Source organism: Xiphophorus hellerii, chromosome 20 (genome assembly GCF_003331165.1).
Source record: "Xiphophorus hellerii strain 12219 chromosome 20, Xiphophorus_hellerii-4.1, whole genome shotgun sequence".
NCBI lineage: Eukaryota > Metazoa > Chordata > Actinopteri > Cyprinodontiformes > Poeciliidae > Xiphophorus > Xiphophorus hellerii.
The window spans coordinates 14,017,685-14,040,694 of NC_045691.1; the positions used below are offsets into that span (position 1 = coordinate 14,017,685).

A 23,010-nucleotide genomic window follows, 5' to 3' on the forward strand; every position below is an offset into this window, starting at 1 on the left:
GTAAGCGTGTGGTAGGTATTGTGGTCGTACGTGCAGCCAGACCGCTCTTCCTTCATGTCTACATCTCAAATGTGTCGTGTTTTCCACTTCATCTGACGTTAGCAGGTGATTCCCGACGGGAAAGATGTTGTGATCTCCTTTAAAGTATCCGTCTATCCGTCATTCAAGCAGCCCAATGTTCCTACAGCACTTTAAAACAAACTGCCAAAACTTTAAGCCGGGTCAGCAGGATGTGTGTGTGACGGAGTGTGTTCTGGTTTGCCCAAAACGTCACGCAAAACTAATCTTAAGTGCAAATTCTGCAGAAGAATTTCTGAACTGGTGTCTAAGTTGAAGTATTTAAATGCATAAGAAATTGCAAATTTTTATACTTCATAGCATAAAAGATGTGTTCAGCAAGATGTCTGTAGACATTACGTTGACTGAAGAGCCACACTAATAGCTGGGAGGACAGAATTTTTTATATTTTCCTGGAGTATGTTTGAGTTTGTCTTGTGAATGGAAACATTTGTATTTTTCGGGTTTTCGATGCTCAGTCCCCTTTTAGATTATAATCATGCCTACATGTACCACAGATAAAGCAAAAAAAAAAAAAAAAAAAAACAAGTAACAAACCCAAGCAGTGCTTAAAAACTTGTAGCATGTTATTGGAAATTATTTGGACATTTAATTAGGAATTAAAGTTAATTTATATTTTCATGAAAATTATGTTTTTCCTCTCAGCATTAAGATTATGTATTTAAGGATGAACAAAGACAAAAATCCCAAATGACCTCAAGTAAGACATTGCTGTAATTGAAATTATGAATAAAAAAAAGTTTTTCAATTTGTGTGCAGCTTTTGGTTTTAATTAGACTCTGTGATGGATGTTTCTGTCTTTACATTTACTTACTATGTACACTACATCAATTCTCATGATTTATGGACTAATATACATTTTTGTGTGTTTTATTTGTGGTCATAAATCTTGGTTTCTGTTTATGGCTGATTCTTAATCTATATAATTATAAAACACTTAAGATTTTTCCCCACATCTTTTTTTGATAACTTTAGGCTACAGTAGATAAAAACCCAAAATTGCGCTTTTCAGAAAGTTACAATTTTACATAAGACCAATAAAAAAAAGTTGCCATTGAAGAAGCCAGTTGAGTCTAGTGATGAACCCAAGAATATTAAAGGAAAGTTGAGTGGAAGGAAAATATATGGACATATAAGGGAACAAAGGGAAACAACCTTCTGGTGGTTTTGAAACAAAGTGCGAAGGTCTTCCTATAAACATTTTCGACAAGCTATTTTTAAGATTATTCTGTTATCGTTTTAGTTGCCTGGTTTTTTTTAAATTCACTAATTAGTGTACATAAAACAAATATTAGCCTAGCAAAAATCAAAAAAGGTGTATTGATCTACAAAATAAATAAGCAGATAATTGTTTTTCACTTACAGGAACAAACGTCTTGGCTGAATTTTAACTCAATCCATAAAAAAATATAAGTAATATTGGACTAAACTGTAGATACATACTAAACAAATTATTCCCAGCACAAAGAAATGATTTTGTAACGAAGAACACATTTTTTTTATGTTGCCAGAATTAGAAACAGTCTGTCCAGGAATGGCACTGATAAATTAATACACTTTGTTGCTTCACGGCTGAACGACTGTAAATGTTTGCTGTCAGGAAATCCACAAAAAGCAGCTAAAAGCCTCCAGCTGATCCAAAACGCTCTGATGAAAACTGAAAACATATTTCTCCTATTTTAGCTTCCCCTCACCTGTTAAATCCTGAATAGATTTTAAGTTTCTCCTCATTTATAAAGGTTTAATAATTAACCTCCTTCATACACCTGATTGGTCCATATGTTCCTAGCAGAGTGAGTTGTTTTCTGTTTTCTTCTCTCCATAGAAGCAACATCTGGTTTGATTTTCTGTGTAGACGCCTTCCTGGAGGAGGAATCAGCTGATCATAATGCTGCCAACACCAAAACCTTCTCTGTTGATGATACACCTGACCCTGTCGTTCAGTGATTAACCCTGCCTCTCCTCTGGACAACGCTATTTGGCTGGACATTTGCTGCAGATAACTGTATCTGCAGACTGGAAAACTGCTTCCCAGCTCCTCTGTTAACATGTTTCTCCACTAAAGAAGCTGCTACTGTCATTAAAGTAAATGACAGTAGCATTAAAGGGCCAGTAGTTATATGTTTTCCAGGGCACATAGTGCCATTTTACAGCACAATCAAGTAACTAGTTGACTTCAGTTGTTAAAGAAATACAATGTGCAGCTCTGGGAAAAATTAAGAGAACACTTAAAATGTTTCTCTGATTTTACTTTTTATAGCTATATGTTTGAGTAAAATGAACTTTGTTCTTTTATTCTATGAACTACTGACATGTCTCTGATATTCCAAGCAAAAACTTAGTATTTATTTACAGAAAATGAGAAATGGTCAAAATAAGGAAAAAGATCCAGTGCTTTCAGACCTCAAATAACGCAAAGAAAAGAAGTTAATATTCATTTACTAACAACAATACCAATGTTTTAACCCAGGAAGAGTTCAGAAATCAACATTTCAGTGGAATAACCAGGAGGTTTTTAACGGGGTTCAATGCAGTGGGCTTAGTTTATTTCTAGAGCTGTATATCAATCATCATTTTTACTTTGTAATTGGATGTCTGTCTCTTTAAAAACTCCTCCTCTTTCTGAAACTCTGACTTCAGGAAGTCATTACAACATCGCTCTCTCTGCACTGAGAAGTAGCTCCTATGATGAGACTCAGCTGATGGTCCACCAGGTGTTTGCTAATTGCTGCTGGCTAGTCTGAAGGAGCTGAGTGGGGGTCCACCCGTCCTTTTTGCACAGCTGAATGGTTGTCATGGGAGAAAGAATTAGGGAAAATGTCCAGGTGTGTTTTTTATGAAGAAATAACACGATGCAAAATTCAACAGAGTAGATTTTATATGATGCTGCCCCTTTAAATTCTTACTTTTCGTTAACATTTGAAGGTACTCCTGAATCACTGTTTCTCTTTTTGTGTGTATTCTCTGTTTCCCCCCTGATGGTCATTAACACAGAGTCAGGAGCTTTTCCTTCCCACTGTCTCTTCATGCATGCTCGGTATGACAGATTGCTGAAAAGTCAACAACACGACGCAACTGATTGTCTCCTGTCGCTTCATGCTCATCCAGGACGGGTGAATGCTGTAAGTTACTGACATGACACAATCTTTTTAGCCAAATAACCAGCTGAACTTGACGCACGCACTGCAAAAACACAAAATATTACCAAGTACTGGTGTGTAGTTTCTAGTGGAAATATCTTAGTACACAAAGTAACTTACAGGAAACTTTTCAGCAGGATGGGAAACATTAAGAGCTTGTTTAAGTAAATAATTCCTTAATACTGATGAAAAGTACTTGCTTCATTGGTGAATTATTTCACTTATAGCAAGACATTTTCCCATGTTATTAATGAATTATTCTGCCAGTGGAACCAGTAATTTTTCATGAATATTAAGGAATTATTGACTTGAAACAAGCTTCTATATTTTGCTAAAAATGTGCTTAGAAGTTGGTTTTGTCATATTCCAAGTGAACTAAGATGTTTGCACTAGAAACTAGACCAAAAATACTTGGTTTTTTTGCCATGCTGTTTGATAACTGGGATCAGTTGGAATAAATGTATGATTGAACTGAATCGACTTTTTATCATTTTACATGATGTAAATTGGCACTACATAGTTAAACTGAATCAAATAGTTGTACTAATTAAAAGCAGCAATTATAAAATAAGTAATATGACTATAGAAATAACATCAAATAGACATGTAACATTTAAAAACAGTGTAACTGAGAGCCGTATTCAATGTCAGTATGATAGTAACAAACAATAACAGCATGTACAGGACATAAGCACTACAATAAATTATTATCTGCAGTTTTCTGTGACTCAGCAGAGAAATAAGGAGTAAATGTTTGCACAGTTGAAAGATTCATGAGGAGATTATTTGGCTAGCACTTCAGAAATCAATTCTTATTACATTAGCTGCTCAAGGAAAGTGGAGTTTGTTTTACATAATTACCCAAAATAGAAAATTAAGGCGCACTAGCCTTAGCATTAAAATTTATCATAAAATATTATGGCTGCTGCTATTTTGATAAATAACATCACTGTAAAAAACTATTTTAGTTATAAAAATGTGCTGGCAAATGTCACATGGGCAATTTTATTTGCCCATGAATCAGTATAAATTATTCAGTAAGGCTGTGCATATTTGCGAGACTCTACGGGAGCAGCATTTTTGGAAACTTAAGACTGTGAGAGGATATTAAAACAGTAAATCTGGAATATGCATAAACATCACAGCTGGATTCTCTTGCATGAAAGTTAAAACTTTTAAACATGAGTAGATATCCAGCAGTAACAGAACGTAAAAATTATATCGGACATAATCACCAAGAGTAAAACTGCCAGCTTTACTTTTCAGCCGTCTAGGACCTAGACGGCTGAAAAAATAAACAGCCTAGACTCTAGCATGTTTATTTTTTAAACTCTGCTACGAGCAACTTTGATTAAAAAACAGAGAATGAAGCATTTGGCTGAAAACAGAAAGAAGTGATCCAGTCACTGCTCTTGAAACAGTTTCAGTAGACAGAAAAAATAAAAGAAATCACCCAGAATGTTTAGGACATTATCTATCCACCTTTCTTCTAGCAAGACTAAAACGCAAGGCCTATCTTTATGTTTACAATCTATGATGACTTAAGTTTTTCCTACAAAAATATATCTGCTTGAAAGATGCCTGCCTCCTTTAATCCAATCACTTTCTCGGTGACTGCTCAGGATAGTTAGCATAGTCACCTGTGACGATGGAGGAACTGGTAAATTGATTCTCCACTATTAGCACATTTACCAGCATATTCAGTGAGGATGATTGACAGCGCTAAGACCCTCCCCCTGGCTACTGATTGGTTGTTTTTGGTCGGGCGCAGTCGCATTTCTTCAGATGGCAGAAGCAGCTCAGAGAGGAAGTGGAGGAGATTGATCTTTTCACAGATTTTCTCATAACAAACAGTCACAACATGGTGATAGTTTTAATATATATATAACATTTTTTAAATAAAAATTTCATACTGCAGCTTTAACACTAGTGTTAACTGTGTGTGTAGAATCTCACGCTGGAGATTTTGATGGCTAAAACTAAAACACCTCCGTTCCTGTGATGTCACACTCGTCTGATCCGGCTGAGTTTACTTTTTGGGTCAGATCTCATCCAGTCAGTCCTTTAATGTTCTGTCAAACCCTCTGCACAGCGGCTGCCTGGTACCAAAAACCTGAGTCTTACCACTGGAAACAAACTGGATGTGTACTGAACACATGCATCCATATCCTGCTGATGGATGAGGCTATGAAACGAATGCGTTCTGTACGCCGGATTCGATCCGCAGGGCTGGATTTTTCGTCTTTCACAGGGAGTCGTGTTTATTTGGCCCCGCTGACGTGATGCTGGAGTTTATAGCCGGATGTTGTTTATGGGAGTTCGGTGCGGTTGGAGGAGTGCTACACCATACTCATGCTGTCAGGGTGAAATATGGCTGCACTCTCCCCTGATTGCTGTGCACATTGCTTCTGCTCTATTCATAAAAATGCAATTCCACACAACTCTATGCGCCTGACTTGACTCAATGACACGATGTGCCAGAGAAGCAGATTTAAGATTTGGAAGAGTAAAAAATCTACAGGCATCAATTGTGATGCGTAGAATGGGAAATCATTCCAAGAATGTGAAATTTAATTAGGTTTTTTTTCACGCTTTATGGCTTCATAAAACAATTTAATTGAGATGATTAACTATTGCAGCTCGGCTGCTTGGAGAGTTTTTAAGATTTTCATCAAACTATACATTGACGTCTATAGATTATTGCTGGAGGGAAGCCATCATAGCTTTTTGTTATCTACCTCTATTTCTACTAAAAACAGTATATGTGAAGTAAGTTATGTTTACACAGAAGACTTCAGAAAATATTACAAATAATCATTTAAAATGTAACTCATATTTGCTTCCAAAGTGCACAGAAGATGAGATAAATTATCCCGAAACTTTAGTCCTTCCATGTGAGACATCCAAAAACATATCCCAAAACTCCAAGGGCATTTTATCTGTTTTTATAGATTAAACAGAAAATATTGTACAAGAGTAAATACTAAGATAATATCTTACAAAAAAATTAAAAATTAAAAATCTGAAAAGTGTGGTGTGCCTTTGTATTCGACACTTTGGATTAACTTTGCTGTGTGTCACCAGCTTTGCACCTTTAGAGGAGACATCTTTGCTAATTTGTTTTGAAGAATAGTTCAAGCTAAAGACTTACACAGAACTTATTTGTTGTATTCAGCTTTTTACTTTTACTAGGCCATTCTAACATATGCTTTCATTCAGCTCTGACTGTAATGTGAATTCTCCACACAGACTCTTGTCTTTTCCAGCCTTTAACAGGTATTTTTCCTGGATTTTGCTGTATTTATCTCCATCAACTAGAACCAGCTTCCCCACAGAATGATGCTGCCACCTCCATGTTTCATGACGGAGATGTTGGGTTCATGTGGTTTTGCTTTGCTAGGTTTCAAGTTTTAAATTTGGGCCAGAAATTTTGCTCTAATTTGATTTGAAAAATTATTTGCACATTTATTTTTTATTAAGGTGACTTCTGTACATAATTTATTTATGTGCCTCACAATAGAAGGGGCTTGGACATAAAAGCACACCACACTTTTCAGATTTTTATTTGTAAACATTCTTTAAAGCCATTTCTCGTTTTCTTTCTTTGAAGAACATTGTTGCTTAAATATCCAGTCTTCTCGTGTCTGTTTGAGTTGATTAACCGGAAATAAACTCGGCTTTCTGAAGGGACTTAAACTGTTTCTCTGACCCGTTCTGCTGAAGGACAGGCATGTGAAATGTTCACCGTGTTTACTTTCCTGCGTTACAGTCAGACGCCGCTGAAGTTGAGGTTAATACAACCCGACTGGTGAAAGCTGGGATTTGGCTTTGGCGGCAGAAAGCGATGGGAATGTCATTAGCCTTGCAGGTAAATATTGAAAGGATTGAAATTTTAACTTGATGGAGGAAAGAGAGCGGGAGTTACAGACTCTCCTGAGGGAGGCATAACTGTCTGCACAAATATTTCAGAGGGGACCCGTGTGCTGGATGGACTCAGCAACATGCTGACACCGCCATCCACAGATCCAGTCACACAGCTAAAACTGTCACAAAGATGAGACCCCTTCTGGAAAGATGAAAAGCTGACTTTTACTGTCGCTGCAAGGTCTTCACAGGACACAAACTCAACTTACAGAGCTCTTTGTGTGGAGAGGAAAACCTTTACAGCTACATATTTAATCTAAAAATAAATCTTTTGTTAATTATTTTGGGTAAAACTGATGATTTATGTCAGTAAGAAAAAGAAAATTCAGATTTTTTTTAGGTGAGTTTCTGTTCAGAGGTCATTACGCGACAGAGAAAATTCAGAAAAACCAAAACTAACATGCAAGTTATTGCTTCACTGCTTCACTTCTTCTTCATATAGACACTCTGGCAGGAATGCGCTCAGCATTTTCAGTTAGGGAGTTTCAAACAGGAAGGTTATTGTTATAAACTGACTCACCACACACTTATATAAATAACCAGACTTCTATGTAAATATGCAAATAAATGTTAAAGCAGCCTGTGACATTTTTAGCTTGGCAGAAATCTGTCTGGTTAACTAAACAAATTGACATCCCTCAGAAAAAATTTAATGGTAGTATTATAAACAACTGGAGCAGAAATTTACATACACTAAATGAAAAAAAAATGATTCTCAATATCTGATATTAAATAAGGCTATTTTTTATTGCTGTTTTAGAACAGTTAAGTTTATTAAAACTGTTTATTTTCGCTAAATGCCAAGATATCTTTATAGTTATCTTTTTACAGGGCTGCACAGTGGAACAGTTGGTAGCACTGTTGCCTTGCAGCAAGAAGGTCCTGGGTTCGATTCCTGGCCCGGAGTCTTTCTGCACGGAGTTTGCATGTTCTCCCTGTACATGCGTGGGTTCTCTCCGGGTACTCCGGCTTCCTCCCACAGTCCAAACACATGACTGTTACGTAAATTGGTCTCTGTAAATTCTCCCTAGGTTTGTGCGTGCATGGTTGTTTGTCCTGTCTGGCGACCTGTCCAGGGTGACCCCTGCCTCTCGCCCGAAACGTTCGCTGGAGATAGACACCAGCCCCCCTCTGACCCCAATAGGGACAAGGGTGTACAGAGGATGGATGGATACCTTTTTTTCACCCTAAATCAGGAGTTTACATGCACTGAGGTTACTGCACCTTTAAATTATTCAGAAAGGCCCAATCGAGGATGTCATTGCCTTGTAAGTTTCTGATGTTGGTTATTTCCCAACATTGGATCTAAATGGAGGAACACCTGTGTGTGTTTTTAGCTAAACCTCAAACAGCCTGCTTCATTTTGTTACTCCACTAGAAAATCAGCAGAAATCTTCCAAGGTAACAGGAAGGAAATGTGAACATTTACCTGCCTGATTGGTTAAACGATACATGAAGGTGTCTGGTTTTGTTTGAACAATTATATAAAAATGAAAACAATGGGAATGGCTTCCATCTGTTCTTTGTGAAGTTGTTTAAATGCATAAATGAAGGCAAATCTTAGTACTGGGTAGCCGTTGCTTTACTAAATGGTCAGAACCTTTTTAATTCTGTCTCTTTTCTGGTTAGAAAACATATTCTTTTGTATATTTAGTTGCTGATATACGTTTATGCATATCACCACCAAACCTTTTTTTTTTTTTATATATTTAAGCTGCTGACACACAGTTTCATCTCTCTTTAAAAAATAGAAAACAAGTTTTGTTTCTAGCAGCCTTTATTTGATAGTGAATTGACAGGAAAGTGGGTAATGAGAGAAGGGGGAAGACATGCAGCAAAGGTCACCAAGCCTGGAATCGAACCTGCGACAAACAAATCGAGTACTAAGGCCTCCTTATGTGGGTTGTGCTTAACCCCTGCGCCACCACACCACCCAGTTCCATCTCTTGACACATGTGGTTTGTTAAAAAACACATAGGCATGGCTCCTAACAGGAGGAAGTTTTAAGGAACATCAAGACTTATCCCCTAAATGAAGTATAAGTTACTTTTGATGCACCTCAGTTCTGAATAGTGAACGTCTATTAGGATCAAGAGTGTGAAGTTCACAGTGTTCTGCTGCATCAGGATGAGATTCAATACTTTTGCAGTTATAGTTATATCATTTTGTTTTGTTTTTTATGTTTAAGAACCTACTGACTGTGTCTGCCTCTGAAATAATTTTTAGTGGGTGCCCCCAAGAGGTCAGGTAATTATCTATCCATCCATTTGCTGTACCTGCTGAATTATTTAGGTTGCAGTAAAATCTGTAGCAGTCTGACTCGTCTGGTCGTTGTGTTCACTACAGCAGCAAATGTGTGGTAAGCTGATGCCAGAGCAGTATTTTCCTTTGGCTTCTTGTCCTTCTAAACCGTGAAAATGAAATGAAAGTCAGATTCACAACTGTGCGATGAGATGTTATAGATTCACATCACAGTTTATTGTAATTGACTCACTTCCTTATTTAACTTGCAAATATCTGAAAATCTCTTCTGAGTTGGAAAAGTTACAGGTAACACCAACTACAGTCTGAGCACGTAGAAAGAACAGGAGATAAATCTGCTGCAGGTAAGATATTGACATGTCATAACCTACAAAAAAGAGAAAAAAATCTGAATTTTATTACTCACTAAAACCTACAATTTGTCTTCTACATAATACATTCAAAAAAAATTACATTTTTACATTTTTACGTACTCTCCTTTTCTCAAAATGCCTGGTAGCATGGATGATACTTAAACAGATAATAATTGTCAAACAGCTCATAAATCTTGAATAACCTCTGGAAAATTTGACCTGTAGCGTTTTACTATTTCATGCAACAGAATACAGAGTATAAAGTAGAAAACCTGCAACCCACTGACTTGTGGGGGATTTAAATATACAAAATATAATTTGTTTACTGCAAAAAAACACACATAGCAAACAGAGACAGAAGCTGCAGTGGCAGTTGCTCATATGTGACAATACAGAGCCTCCAAAAACAGCTCCCTGCGCCCCTGTTTCCTGTTCAAAGAGAATAACATTAAAGCTGATGAAGACGGAGAGGAGTTTTATTCTGCTGGGCATTAGTCTCGCAGACTTGGAGATGGGAGTTGAGATTTGTCATTGTTTCAGAAATGTCTGGGTTGATCTTTGCATTTTGCAGTTTTTAGTTGTATTTTGTATGCAGCCCCATTCCGAGAGACATTCAGTCAATCTGAAAACCCATTACTGTTATTTAATGACAAACTGTGATTCTGTTGCAAAGTTTGAGTTCTGTGGGTTTTGGTGTGCGGAGCGAACTGCCGGTTTATTTCAAAACAAGAGGTCTGGATTTGAGGAAGTGATCCCTGGTGTGTTCACGCTGCTGAGCCGTGGAGTGGGAGACGGCTCCGTGACGTTCCTGGGTTTCCCTGCATGGGAAGAAACTGCCTGTAAACCAGCTGTTAGATTAGGGACTTACTGCCAAAAATTGCACTTGAGTCGCATGTTTACCAAATAAATTTTTTTTACTCTTGAGTAGTTTCTTGAGTAGATACTTCTTACTTTTACTCTACTAAATGTATGTTGAAGTTGTGCTACTCCTACTTGAGTACATTTTTTGGGTACTCTACCACCTCTGCTAGTTTGTGAATGTGAATTCACAAAACGGGGAAAGTTAAACTAGAATAAATAATCGGGTCTTTCACGGTCGGAGAGGTTATCTGAGGATGTAGATTATTGCTAAAACACGCTCATCTTCCTCTACGTTGCAGCTTGTGGAAATCTGCCTCATGATCTCCACAGCTGCTTCCCTGCATACTGAGGCGTGTTCACAAGGGTTGTATTTCCAGTGGAGCCAAGGAGGAGCTGATTTTTATTTTATACTCAGCACTTTTCTGCAATGTCTTTTCATGTTGAAGCCTCTGGAAACTACCAGCTGTACAAGCCCTACTTTCACTTTTAATACAACTCCTCCACTTGTTCTTTCTCCGTTTTCCCCCCCCCCAAATTCTCGTCTGCATTGAGGTGGAGGGAAAGATGAAGCGCTCCAGTTTGCCTGGAGTCTGTTTCCCAGCAGCGGCCCGAGCTTTGAGATGGATCGTGGGGATTTGCATGGGGCGGGGTTGGGGTAGTGATAGAGATGTGAGGGGAGAGAGAGTGAAATGTTACTGCTGAGGCAAAGCAAATGAGGTCTGGAAAGAAGGGGGAGGGGAGAAAACCTAGATCATAAAATAAAAGTGTGTCCATGCTAGGAATGTGAGGAATCAATTATTGAGTTAATCTAAAGTAGATTGAGTTTATCAATCAGCTAATGATTAGTTGTTAATCGGCTGAGTTTTCTCTTGTATCAAGATAGACCATCTTTCCATAACATAGTTACATTATTCACAATATGCTGAATTTTAAAAAACATCATTAAATTTTAACATTATTTTATGTCAGTTGTATGCTAACAGAATAAACTGAAAATGTGGGTTTTCTCACATTATTAAACTTAGACATATTTATAAAGTATAACAAGAACCTCTAAAGTTGCTGAATAGAAAAAATCAAAGATTAAACTTTAAGCGCTTGTCCAGTGTTTATATTTCAAAACAGAACCGTATGAAGTTAATTCCCACTCTGGACTCTGATTGAATTATTTCTCTTTCCCACTATGTTTTCGGTTCACCATCTTTGTTTCTGTACTGTTCTTATTATCATAGATTTTAATTTTTTTTAAATTGGTATGCTAAAGATAAGGGTCAATCCGAACCAGGCGGCTGTTAATATTAAATATTTGGAAACGTAGCCGACGCGGATTGAACGGCTTCGCTCTCTAGCCTTTGCTAAAACTACAGACAGACTACAATTATAAAACAAAACAAAGCAAAAATAAATAAATAAATCGACGTCATTGTTCTCCTTCAGTTCGCTGATTGGCCCGCCCTAAAATCAAATGGAGAGAATCCCAGTGAAGAGGAGAAAGCCGCTGGAAGCAAGATTTTATTTGACCGGGAAGGTAACATTTTCGACTATCATGTTTCTGGCTCCGCTCAACGATGACGAGTGGCGCCCTCTGCTGGGTGACGGCCAAACTGCAACACAAAGTCGATAAAAGAAGCGGATGTTATTATGCTGCTTTAATACTGCAGCCTAAAGTGACCCAATTCCGACTTTTTGTCAAATCTGATTTTTTTTTTCGTGCTCGTTCACACATACAAGTCACATATGACTTGTATGTGATCTCCGGTGTGAACTGCAAACGACCTGAAAGTGTCCCGCATGCGCAGTAGAGGGCGCAATGACGTCACATATAGAGCGCGTGCTCAGTGTTTTTCCAACCGCCATAAAGAAGTAGTGGTCAGTGTTTGCGGAAGTAAACGTGGATGCTAACGGCGGAGCATAGCTTGCGATTTTGAAGATGTTGTCGACCGGAGCAGCACTTTAACAACTTAATCCTCATTACTGGCCGCCATGATTGTTGTTTTTCTTCCCGCTTGCGCGTGTGAGGGCGCAGAAAAGTGACGTTTGTCGAGTATCAGTGACGTTCAGTGCGGCCTTGGCTTTAGGTCACATTTGAATCGGATATGTATCGGATATCCAAGTGGACTGGGTCGTATTCGAAAAGAATCTGACCTGTGCTGTTCAGATTGTCATGAAAAGATCGGATACAGGTCGCATTAAGGGGAAAAAAAAAAAATCGGAATTGGGTCACTAAAGGCTGCAGTGTGAATGTAGCTTAGTAAACCAATTGATCGTAAGTCGATTAATTGTTCTCATCCTTATTCATACAGCTGTTTCCTTCAGAGTCAGCTCTTGCTGGATTAACTTTTTTTTTTTTTTTTTACCTGGTAGAAGCTGCTGTTTCTTTCCGTCCAACGCCGCCTGACCGTGGAGGATGGTCGATCTGTATGGATGAAGATGAACACGATCAGAGTTCGCCTCTAGCTCTGCTACCTGTCCTCTGAGATGCTCTCAGTAGAGAACTTTCTCTCCTGCACGCCTACTTACATGCTGACGAGGATCCAGCCCAGCACACACACACACACACACCCCACACACACACCCACCACCACCACCTATCAGTGCGGGCGAGCAGCTCTGTTCGTACTGGTGTGCAGCGAGGAGCTGTATTTCACTCCCCATCCGCAGCAGCAGGACAGCTCCACAGGAGTGCAGTTGTCACCAGACATCACACAGCAGCGCAAGGCAAGCATCAGCCTTCTCCCTCTTCCTCTTTTGTTCTCTGCTCTCCACTTTCCCTCCTTTCACCGATCTTGGAGTGACGCAGTCTGCCTGACCTTCCTTTATCTCTCCGCTCTCTATTTCTGGCTCCTCAGCAAGTGGGACTGCCATGGAGGACACCCTCACCTGCAGCCATGCCACCTTCTCCCAGGTGTTTGGACGCCAGGGGCAGCTCATGCAAGCCAGTAAGTGACAGGAAACACGCCTCCTGATAAAAGCTGCATGTATCATGTGTCAGTATCTGCTCTCCACCTTTTGTTGATCCAGTTTCTCTTCTCTTTTTGGCTTGTTGTTGCAGTTTTTCCTTTTTAGAGTGATCTTGATGTTGTGCAACAAGCGTTTGTAAAACATGTCACAGAACCGGTTTACAATAGGATGAGGAAAACAGAAGCAGTTGTGGTTGGATGATTAGGGAGAGGATCATCTTAAGTTTTGAGTGGTTGCTGTTGATGATGTCGGCAGTAAGTTTATGAGAGGCAGGTTGAGCGTCTTGGTGTATTCAGAGCATTTCTGTTTGCTGTCAGGAGCTGAGCTACATTTGTGACGCTAACTCAGCCAGCCTGAGATTTATTTGAAATAAAAGTTAACGCACAAAAATTGGAAGAAAACTTATCTGATGCAATGTTTTTTTAAAATACCAAATAATTTATAAAGCGAGGGGGTTAAATGATTGTGTTTCTGTTCCGTATTTTCAGATCCATGTTCAGCTCTGATTGATATTCTACCTGGTATGTTTTCATTTAGTTTCTCTAATGGTTGTGCAGGATCTTCTGGGCTCCTGATGCTGTTAGGCTAAAGTTATTCCTTTTTATCCCTTTTATTACGTATGAAATGTTTAAGTTTGCTATTATGATATATTTTGGCTGCTTTGTGAAGGCAGCAACTGGGAAACCACTGAATCAAAACTAGATTTTACAAGAGAACAATAAAGCACATTTTATAATATTGTACCATCATGTAGCGTCTTACACTGCATTGATATATACGTAATGTTAGGCCTGTCATAATAATCAATAAATCAATTAATTGCATTGTAAATGAAAAAGAGCTCAGTAATTTTCATTTCCATGATTAATCTCTTCTCTGTTTTTCTACCAAAAACTGGATGACAAAAGTCTTCAGTCTGGTGCTTTGGTTTCAACAAGCCCTTTTTTCAAAGAAAATTTTGTTTATTTATTTTAGATCTTTAAAATGTCCTGCAGTTCCAGTGTTAAATGTTAAAGTTAGCACTTTGAACTTAAAGTTTATTGATCTTTGAGAATGTATTCTTGCATTATTATGCCATTATTCTACTTGGAAAAAGGTCTCAACATTATTATCCTTTATTGCAATAGCTTTTGGGACAATTTATTGTCTAAATTTAGTGTTTTATGTCAATAATGTATCATATTGTACTACTATACCATATCACATTGTGTTGTCATGCAATATAAACCGCACAGAGTATCATACTACACCTTATCGTAGCCTACATTTACAATGCAGATTTATGGTATTTGAATGAAACAGAAAAATAAAACAGCTTTTGTAGCATTTCTTATGCATGATGTTGATATTTCTGGAGGTGATGCAGTCGGCTTATGAGAGGCAGACCGAGCATATTAGCTTGTGTTTCATTGTCAGGACGGCTTTCAGAGCATAAAATCTCTGTTAAGCTATATTTGTGACTATTTTCTAGTAATAATATTTAACAACTTTGTATAAACTCAAATCAACCTTTTATTCTAACGGTATCAGGATTAAATGCCAGCATTAATACTTCGACTCTGGATTAGCAGGTGTAGTAAATGGATGAATCATAGTGCATCATAAAGTATATAAGCACATTTTAAGCTTGGACTAATATGCAGTGTTTAAGGAAATACCTTGGGGTGATTATTAAATCAGACGTCCTTAAGTCCAGTCCTCAATTTTGCAACTTTTAGATGCATCCCTTTTCCAGTGGACTTAAATCAAGTGACTGGCTCTTTACCAGGCCTCTCCAGAGCTGAACGACTTGTTGCTGAGGAAATTCAGCCATTAGATTTAAGACTGTCTTAGACTGCAGTGCACATGGTCAGAATTATAGATTTTAGAGAATATACTGAATATGCAGCCATTTAAAGCTGCAGTATGTAACTTTTACAAAGCTATATTTGTTGGATATTTGTTCAATGTGTCTCCATGTCGTGACAATGCAACATGAGAGATAATCTGTGAAAAGATAGATTTTTTTTTTTTACTATTGTCTGAAGAAATGCACTGCTCTTGGTCAAAAACAACAAATCAGAACCAGGAGAAAGGTCTTAGTGCTGTCAATCATTCTCATGTACTTGCTGCTAAATGTGCTAATGGCGCGAAACACCTTAAAGAAATTGTCTTAGCATTCATGGCGGGCTGTCTGTGTGGAAGGAGGAGGAGGGAGGGCGTGAGAAGTGCATCTATGAGATTGATTGGCAACGCTAAGACCCTCCTCCTGGGTCTGATTGGTTGTTTTTGATTGGGAGCAGTACGTTTCTTCAAATGGTAATATTAACACTGGGATGAGGTCGAGCATTTCACCTCCTTTTTATAATGTTTTCAGATTATCTGTCTCATATTACACTGTCACAACATGGTGACAGTTTTAACAAATATGTAAGAAACATATTTTTGTAAAAGTTATTTACTGCAGCTCTGAATAGCTGTTTCTGCAAGAGCCGTGTGTTTCTTCAGATGACAGCAGGACCTTAGGGAGAAGGCAGAGAAACTTGATTTTTTTTTTTTTTCCAGATTATCTGTCTCATATTGTCACGACATGGTAATAGTTTAAACAAATATGTAAGAAACACATTTTTTATGAAAGTTACAGACTGCAGATTTAACTGGAACAAAAAATGTCTTATCTACAGATGCAACAGTGCCAGAAGTGTAGACACAAATAAATTTCCTCAAGTATTTTTCTTTTAAAAGATTTGGTCAGTTCCTTATTTTCAGAGCTCAGCCAGACAAGCAAAGTGTTTCCTCCTCACGCTGGTTAATGAGGAGGCAGAAACATCACAATGATCCTGGCGTTTGTGTTGCACCGCACACACACACTTTGTTGTATCAGTTTTAATTTCCTGTATTCCTCATCATTACTACCTGGAGAGAAACAGTTCTGGTTCAAAGCTAGTATTGCAGACAAGAATCCAGCCGAGTAGCTAATATTGGAAACAGCAATTATTTTGGAAAACATTTCAGAAAGTATCTTGACACATTTATCACCGAAGGACTTCATCCGCTAGGATTTGTGACTACGCTCCATGTTAGAGGAGATAAACTGGATTGGTGCTGCAGTGGATTGTTGTCTCTGCTAAGTTCTTAACCCTCTTTTTGCTTCAGAGCGGCCTTTTATAAATAATGCACTTTGTTTAAACATATCTGAAGGCTTAATGCTGTGTTCATGAGAGCAGGCTTGAATTGAAGCGTTGCTGGGCCCTGATTAAAATTCTGCTTCAGACGGACCAAATGCTGGAAGCAGTTTTTGAAAATGAGGATTTTTATGGAGTGCCGCTGATTTATTTCTGCTTCTGTTTTCATGTTTGCTTGCTAAATAGAGACGGCGACCCTGTCAAGATTTGTGTGGAAATAGTTTGAACAGTTCAAATATATAATAGTACCTGGGAAATGCACAGATCTTTATTTTGTATGAACCAAATGTTTCTATTGAAGGATCATAATGAATGAAGAGATGACCTCATCTATGGTCATGAGCTTTGGGTCATGACCGAAAGAACGAGATCGCGGATACAAGCGGCCGAAATGGGTTTCCTCCGTAGGGTGGCTGGGCTCTCCCTTAGAGATAGGGTGAGAAGCTCAGTCATCCGGGAGGGACTCAGAGTAGAGCCGCTGCTCCTTCGCATCGAGAGGAGCCAGTTGAGGTGGCTCGGGCATCTGGTCAGGATGCCTCCTGGACGCCTCCCTGGTGAGGTGTTCCGGGCACGTCCCACCGGGAGGAGGCCCCGGGGAAGACCCAGGACACGCTGGAGAGACTATGTCTCTCGGCTGGCCTGGGAACGCCTCGGGATTCCCCCGGAGGAGCTAGAAGAAGTGGCTGGGGAGAGGGAAGTCTGGGCCTCCCTTCTGAAGCTGCTACCCCCGCGACCCGACCTCGGATAAGCGGAAGAAGATGGATGGATGGATGGAACTAGTACAGCTTCTCATTAGTCTATAGCTGACGGTCACAGTGGTTCAGCCAATAACATGAGAATTATACTCCAGTGGGAATAAAAGTACTTTATTTTTCTAAAGGATGGTTGTGTATTTAGAAGTAGATAATTATATTTTATTTAAGTGAAATTGTAATTTATTTGGGTCATGAAGTAGTTTTTAATAGTAGTAGGAATGTGCGATATATACGGTAGAAATGATAGAAATTTGACCTATGATAGAGACCTCACCGGACTGTGCACAGAGTCCGATCCAAATGACCCCGTCTCTGAAGACCACAGGAGGGTTAAACAGTAAACAAAGAATGTATTTAGCTGAATACCAGCAACGCAGCTAACTACAAGTTCCAGTCACAACACTGGGAACAAAAAGCCTGATTTAGCACTGACATTCATTACATTAAAGTGATTGTGTTTCTATATAGGGATATATTTTTCATTTATGTATTTAAATTTGATTTAACCAGGTGGCCACCATTGAGATTCAGCTGCTGCCCATCATTGCCAGTAATAGGCAGCAACATAAAAAAGTTAAACATTACGAACTACAACATCCACAAAAACGAGTGTTAAACGAGTTTTAACGCATACAACTAGATACATTCCACTCAATTAGTATGTGATTGTTTTAGTTTCTATTGTAAGTTTTATGTACATCATATATATTGTTACTGCCACCCATCACAATATGATATGAATTTTATCCCATATCGCACATCCCTAAGTAGTAGTATTGGTAATGGTGTCAAATTTACTTTTGCACCTCGGTTTTTACTATAAAACCAAGGCTGGTGTTGTTGGTGTTTCAGATTCCTTCCTTCAAACATGATCAATGATCTTTAATCACCTTTGACTCTGATTAATCAGGTCCAGCAGGAAAGAAGTTGAAGAATTGTGCTCAGATATTTCCAGTTGGTGATAATTGTGGACTGCTAATGAAGCTTCTTCTAAGCTTGTGAAAACACTAGACCACGTCAGACTTCTCGTAGCAACCGTGTTTGGATCTAAAAATGAAGCAAATTGATGTCCAAAGAAGCAAGAGCAGGCTATAAAAAGATATAAAAGCTTTGTACCTTTTTACTGCCTGAAAGGACATTAAGAGATGTGGACATAAAGACAAGATCTGAAAGAATAGCAGAAACGCTCAGAAAGACAGGCTGCTCGTCAAAGAGGCTTTAAATCTAGGAGCATGTGTGTTAAAGAGCATGTTCGCAAAAAATAAATATCTATATATATATATAGAGAGAGTTGTTTATATGCTGAAGTTATAACAGCCTTTACATTGACTAGATATGATTCTAAAAGGACAAAAACATCTTGAAAAGCTGCAGAGATAAAAAAAAAAAAAGCAACAAATTTGGGAGATTTCATCAGATAGTTCTGTGACTAAAGGCACTTAATCATGTTTGAAGAAAAGGTTTTGGACAATAATCTATATGAACAGTTGAATGAGATATAATATAGAAAAAAGACATTTTCTCTCACTTTGTATCACTGTCAGACTGACTTTTTATTGTTTAGGACACTTGGGATTAACAAAATTATTTTTATTTGCTGAAAGCCAGAACAATGTGAAACCGTTTTTTAATAATAATAATAATAATAATAATTATTATTATTATTATTATTTAACCAGATGAAATATCTTGTTGAGCTCTAGTCTCTCTTTAAAGAGGAAACTTTTTAAAAATAGAGGTTTTATAAGTACCAACATTTACATTTAATCATAAAAATCGATTTCTTTCATCTTAAAAGCACCAGATTATAAAATAATAAAAAAAACATGACTATCAAAAGCAAAAGCGGTCAACAAAACTCTTCTTCTGTCTTTCAGTTGTGCTTTAAGTTCACAGAGTCACTTTCTCTGTTAATTTTGACTCGTACTGAAGGTCATAAATTATTTCTTTCTTTCCTGGTTTACACATTTGTCTGTACAAAGATAACTGTACCAAACAAACTATGAAAGTCAAAACGTCGATGCCATAGCTGTGTAAGTTTCTGAGAGGTTAATTCATCAACGGAGGAAAACCTGTGGATGCATTTTTAGGGGAAAACCTCGAACGGCTTCACTGTGTGAAATTATAGAGAAACTTAAGGAAATCATGTGAACCTCCCCGACTCTGAATGTGAGACGGTGCTACATTCATCTGTTCATGCATTTTTAAGCAAGTTTAAGCTGCATGGGAATGTCCAGCCTTTGTCCTGTTAATCTGGTCATTCACTGCCAGATATTTTCAGCAGCTGTATTCAGCTCCAGCCCAAACTGTTCGACTACATCGCAGGGTTCAATAATTCACAGCTCACGAATCGTGTTCTCCCACTGTACAACCTGAGGCTCGGATGCTACCTAACCCGCTCTCTGCACTGCTGCCAACTCATCCATCCATCCATCCATCCATCCATCCATCCATCTTCTTCCGCTTATCCGAGGTCGGGTCGCGGGGGTAGCAGCTTCAGAAGGGAGGCCCAGACTTCCCTCTCCCCAGCCACTTCTTCTAGCTCCTCCGGGGGAATCCCGAGGCGTTCCCAGGCCAGCCGAGAGACATAGTCCCTCCAGCGTGTCCTGGGTCTTCCCCGGGGCCTCCTCCCGGTGGGACGTGCCCGGAACACCTCACCAGGGAGGCGTCTAGGAGGCATCCTGACCAGATGCCCGAGCCACCTCAACTGGCTCCTCTCGATGCGAAGGAGCAGCGGCTCTACTCTGAGTCCCTCCCGGATGACTGAGCTTCTCACCCTATCTCTAAGGGAGAGCCCAGCCACCCTACGGAGGAAACCCATTTCGGCCGCTTGTATCCGCGATCTCGTTCTTTCGGTCATGACCCAAAGCTCATGACCATAGATGAGGGTGGGAACGTAGATCGACCGGTAAATCGAGAGCTTCGCTTTTTGGCTCAGCTCTCTCTTCACCACGACGGACCGGTACAGCGCCCGCTTGACAGCAGACGCTGCGCCAATCCGCCTGTCGATCTCCCGCTCCCTTCTTCCCCCATCAGCAAGAAAAATGGATATTAGCTGTTTTAAAAGTCGCTGGAAGTCATCATCACCTCATTTGCATATCTGGCAGAAGAATAAAGGAATATCTACTTTGGCAAGGCAAAAGTGATTAAAAATACTGATTTAGACGACAAATAAACTCTATGAAATAACTTAATAGTGTGATTTTAATGATATAAATAGTGTAGCGCATAAATCGGTTTTGAATAATATCAAATTTAACTCATCACACAGTGCAGGAGGTGAATCATTGACTGAAGCTGAGTGAATCAAAAGCAGGGATTTATTTTAGTCCAAAATGTTTTACACATGGGCCAAAATTGTTGAGTTAAAAGTAAAAGCGGGCCAAGAAAATGAAAAGGTAAAGGAAAGTAGTCCAATTTATTTATTTTTTTGTGGGATCTTATTCATTGTAGATAAAAAATTTGAAAAGGATTTTGCATGTGTATTAAAAGAAAATTAAAAGCAAAATTAATACAGGTTGCTTTCAAAATATTTTAGGCTCTAATGAACAGATTTATTATCCAGTTGTATGAACAGGATTTCTTTCAAAACGCTTGCTAGATTTAGCCAGGAAACTAAATAAAAGCTGATTTGGGTTCAGAAAGTGAGCTTTTCACTAAATGTCTCTGGATAAATGTGGTTCTACGTATAATAGAAGATTGGCTATAAAAAAAAACTTTGAGTTGAACTCAACATTTTCCATTGTAAGATAATTATATTGCTTACAATTTTACCTTGATTAGAAATAAAAGTCTCCATCTGCATCAACCACATGTGCTGGACAGGCCAAATTTGAATCATTCTTGAACTGGACTTGAGAGCTGCACAGAACCAGTACAAGGTCCACAAATGGCCCCAGTGCCAGACTTTGGACACCCCTGTTTAGAAGTGGGAGGGGCTCACAGCAGCGCTCACTGCTCACTGTAACTTTAGTACTGTCGGTGCTTCCCTGTTTTGTCACCAAAGTCTAATAACGCTGAAAAAAAGTTGCTTGAGAGGAATCTGTAAAGTTGCTAAATGTGGGAACAAACTCGCTTGGTGAGCAACAATCTGATGCTCACCAAGCCGGATGTGAGGAGACGATCGCCAGAGAATAAGAGAATGCTCAACAAAAACAAACGTGGTTCTTTGGCTACGGAGGCCTGTAAGGGACATGGGGACATTTTTTTTTTTTTTTTTTGCATTCTCCCTCAAAACTTTTGTGTTCCCTCGCAATAGGTTGTGTTCTCTTTCACTTCTTGAAAACTGAAAGTCTTTCTATTACAATAAAATATTTTTCCATGTATGTTAATATCTCAGATATCTGAAGTTTTTATATTCTTTAGGATACAAACTCTCCTCAAACTGATGTGCAATTAAGCAAAACAGCCCAATTATTGCTTTCTGTCTCTTTCCATTCCTTAGACATACACAGAAACTTTCTGTAAGAAGGAGAAGAGAGAAAAAACATCCAAACCATTTGGACTATTGTTGTTATTTTCACAGTGAAGTCATCTGGCAGCTTTGATTGTATCTTTTTCATTGTTGGTAGTTTGAATATTTAATAAAGAGCCATTTTTATGCGCAGTCCCAGCTCCACCTTACACAAACAAACATGAGAAAGCAGTAATAAATCTAATATCAACCTGGTTCTGCACCAAAGCATGAGGAATGTGTAAACGTTTTCACTGAGGTTCTTTAAACGTGTGCATTTGTACAATTTCAAATTTACATTTGTTTTCACAGTAATTCTATACAAAATAGACCTGGATGTTTTCGCTAATTTATTGCGAGAGAAAGCAAAAGGAAATGTCCCCTATGGAGCTCCGTACTTGGCAAAACTTCTGTGTGGAGAAAATGTAAAAAAGTCCGTTTTGTTGTTTAAATTTCTGTGTTGATGCACATGCAGCCGTCGATTGCTGATCGGAAGCTGGTCGCTTCTCTTTATCCTCTGTTTGCTACATAATTCACAAAACAACAAGCTACTGTGAGAAACGTCTGGAAGGAAAACCAAAACGTTTGGCTCAAGTCTTACCTTTTAAAGGCAAGGCAACAAGTAATAAAAAAGATGCTGGATTTTGAACATAGAAAAAAATCTGTCTCTCATTTTTCTGACCTTAGCAAACAGGATTCATTTTAGCAAAACAGGAACCCAGAGGTTAAAAACTCCTGTCAGGCACCAGGCTGCCATAACCTCCAGAATATGAAAGCTCTCATGTAACCAAAAAGAAATCAAGGCTCTGCCTGAATGGATGAAAGTCCATTCAGGCAAGCTGGGTGGAAATCCTTTGCTTTGCAGTTGTGAGGAGTTCAAGAAATTCACTGCAGGGTTCAGCTAAATGTTCAAAAGTCCTGGTTCAAAATGTGACATTTTCTGCTGGAAGCTGAGACTCTGGCTCTCGCTGCCTCCTGACAGGAATAAACTCAATTTCCTTTTTAATTTCTGAATGGCTATCTTATGCTATATCTATAATTGGTCATTTTATAGATATT

The 23,010-nt window shown here is 38.7% G+C and overlaps 1 protein-coding gene across 4 annotated transcripts in view; it reads left to right on the forward strand.

Moving 5' to 3' along the window:
• Nucleotides 1–13,360: 13,360 nt before the first annotated feature.
• kaznb (kazrin, periplakin interacting protein b) overlaps nucleotides 13,361–23,010 on the forward strand; it is a 173,117-nt gene continuing 163,467 nt past the window's right edge. For all 4 annotated transcript variants that reach the window (XR_004337056.1, XM_032549043.1, XM_032549046.1 and 1 more), the window contains exon 1: nucleotides 13,361–13,557. Coding sequence is in view for 3 of the 4 variants with exons in the window: in XM_032549043.1 (XP_032404934.1) it covers nucleotides 13,482–13,557 (76 nt within the window). In the remaining variant the exon portion in view is untranslated. The remainder of the gene's footprint in view (nucleotides 13,558–23,010) is intronic.